We start from the raw sequence: 12981 nt of genomic DNA on the forward strand, positions 1-12981 counted from the left end.
AGGGGTCAGCGGAGCTCCTGTGTTGCGGGAGCACAGAGGGGAGAGAGACGAAGTAAACAAACAAGCAGGAAAATGAAACTTATCGCCGTCTTTTTTTTACCGACCTCAAAAAAAGTTATCGTGCGATTAATTGATTTATTGACTATCGCGACAGGCCTACTGACAACTCATCCCTGTGACAGGACAGGTTTTCCTCTGCACACGTGGATGAGTTCCAACACTGGGGTCCTAATTGTGAGCCACCCAGCCATATCTCCTCTTCCTGTGAAGGAAGAACTCCAACCGCAGAGAAGGCTGCTGAGGGAGGGCTGAGACCCCCAAATCAGAAGAAACAACTCACTTGTCCACCTGACGGGCAGACATCTACTCCGATGATTACCAGCTCTCCTGGGGCGGGGTGGGGGACCACGCATGTTATACACACACAGTCTGGTCATTGCTTTTAAATTCTAATAAAGATAAAAGTGGTCTTTGAAGAGCAGCGGGGACCCCAGGTGCCAGCCCCCCCTCTCCAAGCCAACCGCAGCACCATTCAATTTCGCTCACCCTTCCCTCCTGGCTAATCTCCACCCAGTTCAGATTTCCAATACCCCGACCCCTTCTCTCTTATCAGATTCAGCCTCACTAATTGTGCTCCTCTCCCTTCTTTCTGCTCCCTCTTCTCACCCCCTCTTCCTCTCTCCCCCCCACCACCTCGCTCCTCGTCACTCGGCACCCTTCATGTTCTGGAACGGCAGGACTCTGTTTGGAAACAAGATCAAATCGGTGGCCAAGAAAGCCTTCGCTGGCCTGGAGACCCTGGAACACCTGTGAGTATCCCACAAGAGTGAAACGGGCGGGGGTGGAGGTTGGCGGGAGGGGAGGGGGGATGGGTGAGACTGCCAAAAGTAGCTGGCAGAGTGGAGGTTGCTAGCAATTTAATAGCATCGTTGTAAAAGGAGAAGACAGGACTTTCCTACAAGAGGCCAGCTGCCTCTCGCTGGTTAGCTTAGCACAATCTCAACACAGACCCCCCCCCCCCAACACAGGAACTAAGTTATTGAACATATGGTGAGCTCAGGAGGAGAAATGGAATTCCTATAAGCTCCTTTACAGGCCCCTCTTTTTTGTACGAGGACAGAGACAGAAAGCTGTGTGCAGAGCTGATTATTTTCATTATGGCTGACCGGCAGATTCTTGCTTGATTTAGCATGAGGCTGTAATTTATGCCGTTAAAGAGCTGATTTGTATTTCTTGTCGTGCCCAAAGGAACTTGGGGGAGAATGCTATCCGTTCCATCCAGCCTGATGCTTTCAGTAGAATGAAAAACCTCAGAAGCCTGTGAGTACCATTTATACAAAAGCACTGAATTTACCTAAAGCAGCACAAACAACCGAACGTCGTCTTCAGTTAGAGTTTACTTTGCTTTTCTCCTCTAGTCTGATCCAGAGCAGCAGTTTCCTCTGCGACTGCCAGCTGAAGTGGCTGCCTGGCTGGTTGCTGTCACACGGTCTGCAGGCCGGTGTAAACGCCACCTGTGCCCACCCAGAGAGCTCGCAGGGAAGCAACGTCTTTCAAGTTCCAAGCGACAGCTTCGTGTGTGGTCAGTCATGTTTTTACCTCTCCATCTGATGTTTGACTTTATGTCACTCAAGTGATTTAATGTGCAAAATCCACGTTTTTTAGTTACTTGGAGTCTCTAGGTGCGCAGAATGTTTGATTGTTTTTTTTTTTTCTGTCGTGATTCTGTACCCCCCATCCCATCAGATGACCTCCCCAAGCCCCAGATAACCGTTCAGCCAAACAACACTGCGACGGTCCTCGGCAGCGACGCGCGTCTCACCTGCACGGCTGCGAGCAGCAGCTCCTCCCCCATGACCTTCGTCTGGCGCAAAGACCAGGAGCTGCTTCATCACGCCGAGCTGGAGAACTACGCTCACATGCGCGGCCACCGTCACCACGGCGTGACGCCTCGCGCAGCGGAGGCGGCAGGAGGGGTGATGGAGTACACCACCATCCTGCACCTGCGGGACGTCACCTTTGCTCACGAGGGACGTTACCAGTGCATCATCACCAATCACTTTGGCTCTACGTACTCCAGCAAGGCCCACGTCACCGTCAATCGTATGTTCATCTTTAGTTTTTTATTCAATACTTTTCTTGAAAAGAAAAAAAAGGAAAAACAATTGAAATGATTCAGTGTTCTGGTTGAAAGATTTTTGTTTTGAGCTTTATAAGACGTCATGACTGATGGCTGAAACTCTGTGTACTCGCTCTGATTCTTCAACTGTATGCTGAGTTGCCATTTTCCAAAATCAATGTTATATAAAATTGCTTCTTCTTTTACAACTAAATACAACGCTCCTATGAAAGGTTGTTGTGAAGATGTGCTGAAGTGGGAGTGTCAGAAATGGCAGGAGGTTTTTAAAGAGACAGAGACCAATTTCAAGGCATTTAGATCGATTATGATGCAAAGTCCTACAGCTTTTTCATAACTGTAACATAGTTACTTACCGTGGTGTAGAATTAAACTATGTGCCTGGAAAATACATAATAGCTCTGCCTCCATCTGCAGTAAGATGATAAACTGCTTTATTTTTATAGCTTCTTATTAACTCTCACTCCTAATAAAGTTATCAAAAGTCAGAGCTATTGTCAAATTACCCATTTAAAAAACAAGCTTCCTGCAGGATTCGATGTGAGGGCCTCTGGCCGGAAGTTCACAGGAGAAAATGCCAGCAGCAGCTGGAAAAATGTGTTTGAGAGCAGAACTCTGTAATTCTTAACATCTGTTGTCAAGTTCTTAAACCAAAAGAAATCTGCTCCAAGAACATAAAGTCTTCATGTCCCTCCACAGAGCTGCCGTACTTCACCAAGACCCCCAGGGACAGCACCATCCGAACAGGCCACACCGCCAGGCTGGAGTGCGCCGCCAAGGGCCACCCCACGCCCGAGATCGCCTGGCAGAAGGATGGCGGCACGGACTTCCCGGCCGCCCGCGAGCGCCGCATGCACGTGATGCCCGACGACGACGTGTTCTTCATCACGGACGTCAAGCCCGAGGACCAGGGCGTGTACAGCTGCACCGCCAAGAACACGGCGGGCGCCGTCTCCGCCAACGCCACCCTCACCGTGCTGGGTGAGAGCACCGACTTCCTGTTCCCTGCCCCACGCTTCCTCTGGCCCAGGCGCGGCGCGGCTCATTCCCACAGCTGAATTGTAAATAGCCGGGTGCTCAGTGGGGAATAGGTCCGCCTGGGGCTGCAGCCATGCTGCGGGTCAGGGGTCACAGTTAGGGAGCGGAGCGGGGGTGGAGGGGGGGAGAAAGGGAGACTCACAGAGGGGTGTTTGTTAGGCATTCCCACCCGCTTCTCCTCTCCTGGTGGGAGGGACAGTGATGGCTGCCTCGCTGCAGGCCTCAGTGCTCCCAGTTTACACTGAAACCAAACAGTTTCTCTGCTGCTCACACATCAGCTCTGTTCTGTTTTAATGGAGCAAAGCTGCTTGTTGTTGGACAAACAAAGCAACAGAAGGGCTGCTCCTTAAAGAGACTCAGGAGCAACAGTTTCTGTACTGAACGTGGTCATGTTTAAAGGCTGCCACTCGTCAGACCCCTCAGTCCGACCGCTCATCTGCTCCGAAAAACATTTGAAGCAAAGCGTGGCTGCGTGCTGGAGCTGTGATGTTTTTATTTTTTTAGAAACAGCGAAGTGGTGGGAGTTAGCTTGGGTGGTTGGGTGGGGTGGGGTGGTGGCGGGGGGCTACAGTCTAGGGGCCCCCGTCTGGAAAAGAAGAGTTGGAGGGGGAGAAAACCGTTTGAGAGAAGAAAGAGTAGAAGAGCGAGGGGAGGGAGGGGATTGATGAGATGAGGGAAAGTATTGATAGTGGAGGAATGGGCGGCTGAAGTGGGTTAAGTGAGATCTCTTAATCTGTGTGTGTCCCACTGCGAGGGAAAGTGTTCAGTTTGAGAGGCCAACGCACAACACACACACACACACACACACACACACACACACACACACACACACACACACACACACACAGCTCAGTGTGCTTCACTCAATGGAATGTGAAGTTTCTCAGGAAAACACTAAAAACATTGTTTCGAGGAAGATTTTGTCCCCAAAGAAATCTTGTTAGAGTGTTGTGATAAAAATTTATCCCATGTCAGAGTTTATCAGCATTCCTGATAAAATCTCAAATATTTGAGGATTATCGTTTTTAAAGGGATCCATGATTAGTTGTAACATTAAACTTTATTTAATAAACATATATTTTAACTGCAAAATAAAGACTGTAAAAATACTGTTGGCTGTTTAGTTTTATAACTTTTAAACTAAAAATTTAAAAATATATTTTAACGCGGATGGGGCCTTTTTATTTACACACAAAGCATTCTGGGTAAATGATGACGTGGACAGGTCCTCGATGCGAAGCTGCTAGCGAGCTATATCCACCCTGAAGGTTAATCTTGGACAATATCTGATGATCGACTCTTTTAAATGAAACCAGAGAGCGTTGACAGAGAGGAGAAGGTAGAAATGACTCAGCCTGCAACTGAAAATATGGATGGGGGACCTCAGCTTAGCTTGTTTGTCGTGCTAGCACCGAGCTAATACATATAAGGCAATATAGCATCGGGGCTAGTGCACAGGTTAACAGGTTAAGCTGAGGTTCTTCTTCCATGAAGCAGCTCTGTTGTCCTCCATCCATATTTTCAGTTCCAGGCTGAGTCATTTCTACCTTCTCCTCTCTGTCAACGCTCTCTGGTTTCATTTAAGGGTTGATCATCAGATATTGTCCAAGATTAACCTTCAGGGTGGATATAGCTCGCTAGCAGCTTCGCAGTGAGGACCTATCCACGTCATCATTTACCCAGAATGCTTTGTGTGTAAATAAAATGGCTCCGTCAGTGTTAAAATATATTTTAAAAAAATTAGTTTAATAATTTACCAATCTAAACAGCCTACAGTATTTTTACAGTCTTTATTTTACAGTTAAAATAAATGTTTATCAAATAAAGTCTAATGTTACAACTAATCATGGATCCCTTTGAGTTTTGACTTAATTTTTGTTGTCTTAGATTAATAATATTTACGTTCAAATTTTGCTGCCTTTAAATGTTTTCTAAGGAACGTTTTACTGGTATGTTCTGTAGAAACCCCCCACCCAGCCAAGGAGCTGGAGGACCGCAGCGTGGTGGTAGGAGACACCGTGGCCCTACAGTGCAAAGCCCTGGGCAGCCCACCTCCCCGCATCACCTGGCTGCGCAACGACCAGCCGCTGCCCCCCTCCGAGCGGCACCACTTCACCGCGGGGAACCAGCTGCTGATCATCAACGCCGCCTCGCTGGAGGACGCCGGCCGCTACACCTGCCTCATGTCCAACACCCTGGGCACGGCGCGCGCTCACAGCCAGCTGGTGGTGAACCAGAGCCGGAGCGCCTGCGCCACGCCCACGGGCCTGAGCACCATCACCATAGGCATCATCGTCATCGCTGTGGTGACAAGCATCGTGGCCACGTCGCTGGTGTGGGTGTGCATCATTTACCAGACCAGGAAGAAGAGTGAGGAGTGCAGCGTGACCAACACAGGTGGGTTTAAAGCCACTCTGATCTTACTTTGTAGTACGGCTGGGCGATATTGGCAAAATAAGTTTTATCACCATTAATATGGCGATTAAACCCTTGCATCCTGGTCATGTGACGGATTTAGATCACTCTGGAGCAGGGGTTTACAACCTGCGGCTCTGAGGCCACCTGTGGCTCTTTGAAAATGTGACCTAACATAAGAGAAAAAAAATTTGTTTGGTTTTTATACCCACAACAGAAATCAATTTGTATGCAAATATGTGATCAATACAAGAAGTAAAACCTGTTAGCTCATGCTAGCCTGTTGTTCACTTAAATATTCCAGTTTCTTCCTATGATCTTTCTCTCAAATCCATCAGAATTACCTTTAAATGATTTAAAGACTACATAATAAAAAGAATTAGAAATATAAATATGCCTGAATAATTCAGTTGTACTAGTTTTTATGAAATTCGGTATAAAGAATATACTGTATTTTTCTTGTTTACATGAATTTGGTCTTTTTTATTTGTCCTGATGTGTATAATATTAAATAATATAATTATAATAACAATATTTTTTTAGTTTTATAATGTCACCTCCACTGACCGTAAAGGTTCCCGAAAACGCCCACGGACCACCAGTTGATAATCACAGTTGTAGCATGCTTTGCGGCTCCAGACATATTTTATTAGTGAGACAAGGAGCACAAATGGCTCTTTTTATCATAAAGGTTGCAGAGCTCTGCTCTAGTGAGAAAGATGCAGTCACTGTGAGAATCTGTTCACTTTAAATAGACTTCAAGCTAAACACCAGTTTGTTGTGATAGAACAAGTCAAACCAGTGCGCCAAGAAATCTAAAGAAGAAAAAAAGACGCGAAAGCTGATTGAAGTTCAGACTTACAGGATGTAATGTTGTGTTTAGTTTTGGTGTCTTTGACTCAAAACGATGAGGTGATATTTGAACAGCTGATTCAGGTGGAGTTAATCGGTTAATCGACAGTTAATTGCTGACTATGCGATTTTGCCCAACACTGCTTTGACTGTGTATTACAAAAAAATACTGAAAATGATTAATAAATAGTTTTCTGTCCCAGATGAGACGATCGTCCCACCAGATGTCCCCAGCTACCTGTCCTCTCAGGGCACCCTGTCTGAGCGGCAGGATGTGTGTATCCGTGCGGAGGCCGGGGCTGGACCTCAGCCCAACGGACACATCGTGGACTCCACAGGTACCCGTCTCTCTGCTTCGTTGTCCAAATATTTGTCCTTCCAGCAGCTGCTGCTGTTCATGGAAACCTGCTCCGACTTCAATAACTACAACCCTTACCTGATTCACTGCCTCTAAATGATTTCTTCTTCTCTGCCCACTGCAGGCTTCGATGGTGCGGTGATGTGCACAGACTGCTTGGAGAGCAGCTACTCCATAGACCCAGACTACCTGGCCCACGGGCTCAGCTCGGCTCGAGGGGCCGAGTACCATCAGCAGCTCGCACCCCCGCCTTACTCCCACCGTCACCCCGAGGAGCAGCGTGACTCCGGGTCGCACGGAGCGCCGCTCTGCAACGGGTCCCCCCGCGGGGTCCGACGAGACGTTCAAGGGTTCCCCAAAACCCACCACACGCCTCAGCCGGACCAAGACGACAGAACAGGTAGAGCGAAAGAAAGGCAGTGGAGCTTACAGGCCTAAACCATAAATCCTGAACACTTTATTGTTTAAGTTCTGTGCTCCCACTAGAATATATCTGCAGGATCAGTTCATTTTTCTTCTTTTTTTAAAAAAAGTCCTTGTCGAGGCAAATTCCTTCCAGCGTGTTTGCTGATCGATCGCCTCCTGCTTGCATTTGACAGTGTATCATTGTTTCATGCAGAGCTGAGAAAACAAAAAGCCCTGACTGAAACCCAGCACAGAGTTCTCAGTGCTGAAGCAGGTCCAGGCCTGCTCCTGGACCTGCTTCAGCGAGAGGAGCTAGCTCTTCTACACACACACGCACACACACACACACACCGCTGCCTCACTGTCCTGACACCCAGTTGCACATTTTGTCGACGTACACGTCAGGTTCCACTCACTTCTCCCGCCCTGCTCTTTGTTCTGCAGCGAGCCGAACGGGACACACGCAGGACGACTCCTTCCACAAACCGGTGAAGCTGGGCGGCGGCGGCGGCGGCGGCCCCCCCGACCCGGACTGTGAGCCCGAGCTCAGGCAGACTCTGCTGTCCAACGGGTACGTCCTCAGAGCCTCTCAGAGTGAGAGCGCCCCTCTGAGGAGAGCCAGCGACTAGCATCCAGCTCGACAGCATGAACCTTTTCTTTCTTTGCACTGGGAAATAAACTGCTACCTCTTATCGAGGGGGAAATGCCTCCCCCCCCAGAACCTCCTGCAACTGAACTGACGCTAGGAGTTGGGGGGTGGGGTGCGTACGTGTCCGGAGTTTGAAGGCGGAGCTTGTGTGGGTGGCGTCCCACCTGAGCGTATCAGCTGTACATAGTTTAAAACCCTTCTTTTGGGAGGTGACCAGTAAAAAATCTAGCTCCAAAGGTATGTGATTTGCATTTGAAGAGTGAAAAAAAACACAAAGAGAGAAATATACATCGGGACTTTTCACTGTACATAAGAGTTTTCTTATATTATATATAACTTTTACAGGAGTGTTTGAATATATGTGCATGACAAAGAAAAGGAAGTGATATTTTTATTTTGTGACAAAAAAACAGCCTTTTGTTCAGTTTTTACCAACATCCAGCTGCAGTGCCTTAATGCATGATCAAAGCAAACTGTTAGAGCATTTTTTTATGTGAGAGATACTGGTACATCTTTTATAGGAAACACTTGATTGCACTTGAAATTTACCTTTTTTTTTGACAAACCCTGCCAGCTATGGCCTTACAGGAACACAGTCCACGCGCGTGGTGGTATGAAGGAAGAGCTTTGATGTGAAAGACTTTGGCACGAGGGTTGTGGGCGGTCAGTTCAAGCACTTTTTTTCTTTCTCCCTGATCACTCCATAAAGAGATYGTGTGCATCATCTGCCCACAGGAATGCAGCAAGCGTCTCCATCTGAGGAGAACACTCAGATTTTTGACACGTGCTGCAGCGTTGAGGCTCTTCCACTGTTTTTCATCACTGAGACGCTGCTCTGACCCACCTGGGGTTTTTACTCTATTTTCTACGTTAAGTTTCAAACCAATGCAGTTCTGTGTAACATTGTGATTGGAGCCACGTTAAAATTGGGTTAATTTTACTGTTTTTTTTTTTTGTTTTTTTACACGAGATTGAAAGTGTCATCACTTAGTTACTGCTGTAATGTTACAACCAGAAGCAAATGGCCAGTAGTTCACCAGAGTTACGCTGCAGTTCACTTGTGTTTCAGGTTAACGTTGTTGAACAGTTGCAAAGCTTGTGAAATGTACCCCCACCCCCTCTCCATGTGRCCACTGGGTCACGTTCAGTGAGGCGTTGCTTTGTGTTTCTCCTACCTGGGCGTGCTCAGGTAAGATGGGGACATGCTGCTCTGGTTACACACCTGCGACCCCCCGCCCCCCTCCAGCGCAGGGCAGCGCCAAACGGACAGGATCACAACGTGACGCGCAGTCCGGACACTAATTTATTTGAAGCAAACAGTCTGAAACCGTTGTACCAATGTCAAAAACTAAAACATAGAAGTTYCTAACAAAGTGTCTAATTAATAAAAAAATGCCATTTTGCTATAATTGTCCTCTCTTGTTTTTTTTTTCTTTTCACCACACCTGTGCAAACGCACAGAACGGATGTTTTTGTTGCAGTAACACCACCAGCAGCTGAGTTAGCATTTAGCAGTTATGGAGAAGCCATCAGTTTAAATGGAGCATGCTCCACAACATGAAACCCACAGACTTTGGGTTTTCAAAGCAGACACACACACACACACACAGACAGACACAGAACTAATCTTCCAAACAGGAATATCTCTGGACTGCTTGAAGCTCCAAAGACAGCAGACATATGTTGATTCTTCTGCAGGCTGGTTACAGTTTTGCCGTTGACTGGAGGTCAGAATGGGTGTTCCAGATGGACGTTTGTCACAGGATTGATTGACACGCTCTGGGCCGTTCCCCCATCTCACTTCAGCTAGCGTTGCTCAGGAGCACGGTGACATGCGGTCCCACCTGTGAGCCCATTTGTCTCAGAACCTCCCCTGGCAGGACTTAGCAGGTCTCATAGATTCCTGCAGGACGCCAGAGCTAACTAACTGTCCCACTGCTCCTCTGTATGTCACCGACATGATCCTTCACTGACATGGAGAGGAGGCTATTGTTATAAACAAACTGCATCAGAGCACGAGTGGAGACTGAAAACAGTGTTATGGTAAAAAAAAAATGCACCAGTCAGCTTTTTACTGCAGCCACTAGGGTTGGACAAAATTGCTCTTTGTAAAAAAAAAAAAAGGTTGTTCCAAATTGTGTGAAAATTGCAGATTTCAGGCAATACATCATATTTTAAATTGTGTAGATAGGTAAATGAATTACAGAACTTTATTTTTAATGTTCTTCATATTTGAAGCAGAGAGGAGCACCGAGTGGACTGACCCGAGTAATCCCCAGTCAGTCTGCCTGGTGACATTAATCGTATTAATCATCAAGTGCCAAAAAGTAATCGATTATTGTTTTTCTGACGATTACTAGTTCACGATATGATTAGATAGATAGATAGAACTTTATTGATCCCACACTGGGGAAATTTGAACATTAAAGCAGCTCAAGACAATGGAGTTGCAGTAACAGGCTGCCTGCTGTGGCGCCAACTTAGAAACAAAGAAAAACTGAACACAAGGGAGGGGAAGATGAGGGGGGAAAATGGCAAAACATCATATGTCAACACTGTGACACACTATGGTGTTTATGAAAAAAACCTCTACATAGAGCAAGTTATTAGCCAGAGGAGTAAGTGATTATGCCCAACCCTAGCAGCCACACGATCAAATCTGAAGAAATCCCTCTATTCAGACTCATTTTCAAACCTTCATTACTGCCTGGTCAAAGATCGATCCCTGCACTACAGACTGCTGCTGGCAGACTAAAATAAACGTACAGTCATACCTGAACCTCTGCAAACAATAAAACCATCTGCTTGGTTAAACAAACAAAAAGCAATGCATAAAAAAGGAAGAAATGCATAAAATCCTTCGCCTTTCTTACAAGTGTTTACAACACAGATGTCATGGCATCASTTAGCACTCAGAATATGTGTTGCAAGACAATCACTGAAAAAAATTACTAAATTATGAAAAAGTGTCGTCACTGTTGGCCAAAAACCCATATCTTCATTCATTCAACTCAGTTTGACTTCATATCTGCAGTTTTATGGACGGCAACCAGTAAAAAGTGGAGAATTATTATTATTATTTTTTAAGTTTACAGAAAGTTGCATTAATGCAATAAACAAAACATAGAAAAAAAACTACAGTTTTAAGTGCAGAACGGAATAAACTTTTAAATTTCCTGGAAAAAAAAGGAGCCCTTAAATTGTTCTGTAGAAGCTTGTGTGGAACAGCTGAGGCTGCAGATAAACTTACAGATGTGTTAATTCAACAAAATCCTCTATTATTAGAGAGAGAAAAGCTGAAAGCGGATGAGGTCAGTTTGGCTCAGTGGGAATATAATGATGGTGACATATTTCTCTATCTCCTCGGTGGATCATCAAAGCAGGTGTCTTGGCTTAATGAAACAAAAAGATATGGATAAAACACTAAAAAGAATATTAAATAACGTAAAACTGGAGCCCAGAGGCTTACACGTGGAGCTAAAGATGCCAAATGTGTTTTAAATTACAGAGGAGGCAGTTTTTAATTGTAAAATACATTTACTTATGAAATATAGTACATTGGTTCTAACAAGTGCTGCTACAGAAGTCATTACTCTCCATCCACAGAGTGCTGATAAATAGGAATGCAGCATTCTGGGTAATGTAGTCCACTCCATTCCTCAGAAAGCCTCTCAGGGCCCGGCGGCATGAGGACGCAGATCCTCCCCTTCCTGCGGGGAACACTGGTGACACTTCCTGAGATCCCTTCACTGCAGCCATCAGATCAGAGCGCTGAAGCACCAGAGAGGACTTCCTGTTAGAGCAAAGTGTGTCGGACCTTCTCATAGGCTCCCAGGAAGATGARTCCGCCTACGCTGATGAAGGCCATCCGTGGAATGCTGCCTGCAAACAGACTGAAGACAAAGCAGGGAGTTTAAGACTTTCATTCAAACACAGATTTATAGTGTTTATCCTCCAAATGCAAACTGTGAGTCTGGACAACTAAAGACAATAAAGGAGCAAAATGATTTCACACAAACTGCTAAGCATGGTGGTGGAGGGCTAATGATATGGGTCAGCTGCACGTCCTGAACTGCACTCAACAGAACGTTTTGGCCAGAAGAGCTTGTTTACGACGATTTATTTCTGACAAAAATAATATATAAAACATATTTATGAAAATGACAAAAGCCTAACAACCAAACTGCTTTAAACTTTCGATTTTCATACCGCCAGATTTTTATTTGAAACTGTACTCCTGTCTCACTCTGTCCACCATAAAAAATCTCCCAGTCGGCCCACAATGCATATCGGGATAGGGTGGGGCTTCGAGCCTCGAGTATTGATTGGAACCAAGACTAACACATCTATTCTCCTGGAATCATTTGAATATTAAAATTTCTATTCCTACTTTTGTTACCCAGTCTGTCCAAAGGAAGTGGCCGCTGAACAAAACCTAGAAAAGAGCAGCCTGAACACCGCCGAAGGAAAAAAAAAACATTTCATATAACTAAAATTCTCAGATAACTCAGACTTTTTCATCCAGAAACAACTCTGGTTACTTGCCTTATTTGAACCATGTAAACTTTTATGACCCTGCCTCTAAAAAGACTCGAAATTGGGAATCAAAACAAGGAACCGGAATCGTTTCAATTCAAACAATGCCCAATCACAAGAAGGAAACATCGAACCCGTCCCTCAAATCGGGGAGAATTAAGACGCATTTGTTGGCCGTACTGGGAGGAGCTTTTGAATTTGAACAGCCAAATTTAAATTCTTCCTTCGAAGGATGCAGCCCCTGAATTTGGACACATTTTCCTTTCTTTGTTGTTGCTGTTTCTAAGGACTGTTTAAACACATCTAACACTGTGGACTGATTCTGAGAACGCAGACTTGAAATAATACTAGAAACACAACAATAAGGGACACCCCTGCTGTATCTCATCATCCTCATTATACAGACGGACAGAACCGGACGCAGATCTGCAGGTTTCTTAGTAGAAGCAAAGACTTCAGGACCAGATGGAAGAAGGTCAAACCTGAGGCTTTGTTGTGGAGCCCCTACGCTGGGGCCTGACAAGATGCTGTTGATGTTGTGGAGGTCAGAGGATGTTACGGGCCATGAAAGAGCACCCATCTCCCAAGGAC

General features: G+C 45.8%; 2 protein-coding genes across 3 annotated transcripts in view; one reads left to right on the plus strand and one right to left on the minus strand.

Moving 5' to 3' along the window:
• Positions 1 to 9263, plus strand: part of lrig1 (leucine-rich repeats and immunoglobulin-like domains 1) — a 40217-nt gene extending 30954 nt beyond the window's left edge. Inside the window, exons 10-18 of the mRNA XM_014009856.1 lie at positions 738 to 809; positions 1249 to 1320; positions 1419 to 1582; positions 1747 to 2103; positions 2837 to 3118; positions 5138 to 5572; positions 6646 to 6780; positions 6925 to 7200; positions 7650 to 9263. Of these exons, the coding sequence (XP_013865310.1) occupies positions 738 to 809; positions 1249 to 1320; positions 1419 to 1582; positions 1747 to 2103; positions 2837 to 3118; positions 5138 to 5572; positions 6646 to 6780; positions 6925 to 7200; positions 7650 to 7834 (1978 nt within the window). The 3' untranslated portion in view covers positions 7835 to 9263. The remainder of the gene's footprint in view (positions 1 to 737; positions 810 to 1248; positions 1321 to 1418; positions 1583 to 1746; positions 2104 to 2836; positions 3119 to 5137; positions 5573 to 6645; positions 6781 to 6924; positions 7201 to 7649) is intronic.
• Positions 9264 to 11371: 2108 nt separating this feature from the next.
• Positions 11372 to 12981, minus strand: part of slc25a26 (solute carrier family 25 member 26) — a 71558-nt gene continuing 69948 nt past the window's right edge. For both annotated transcript variants that reach the window (XM_014009858.1, XM_014009857.1), the window contains one exon: positions 11372 to 11747. In XM_014009858.1, coding sequence (XP_013865312.1) covers positions 11676 to 11747 — 72 coding nt within the window. In that variant the 3' untranslated portion in view covers positions 11372 to 11675. The remainder of the gene's footprint in view (positions 11748 to 12981) is intronic.

The sequence above is a fragment of the Austrofundulus limnaeus genome, unplaced genomic scaffold (assembly GCF_001266775.1).
Source record: "Austrofundulus limnaeus strain Quisiro unplaced genomic scaffold, Austrofundulus_limnaeus-1.0 Scaffold62, whole genome shotgun sequence".
NCBI classification, from domain to species: Eukaryota; Metazoa; Chordata; class Actinopteri; order Cyprinodontiformes; family Rivulidae; genus Austrofundulus; species Austrofundulus limnaeus.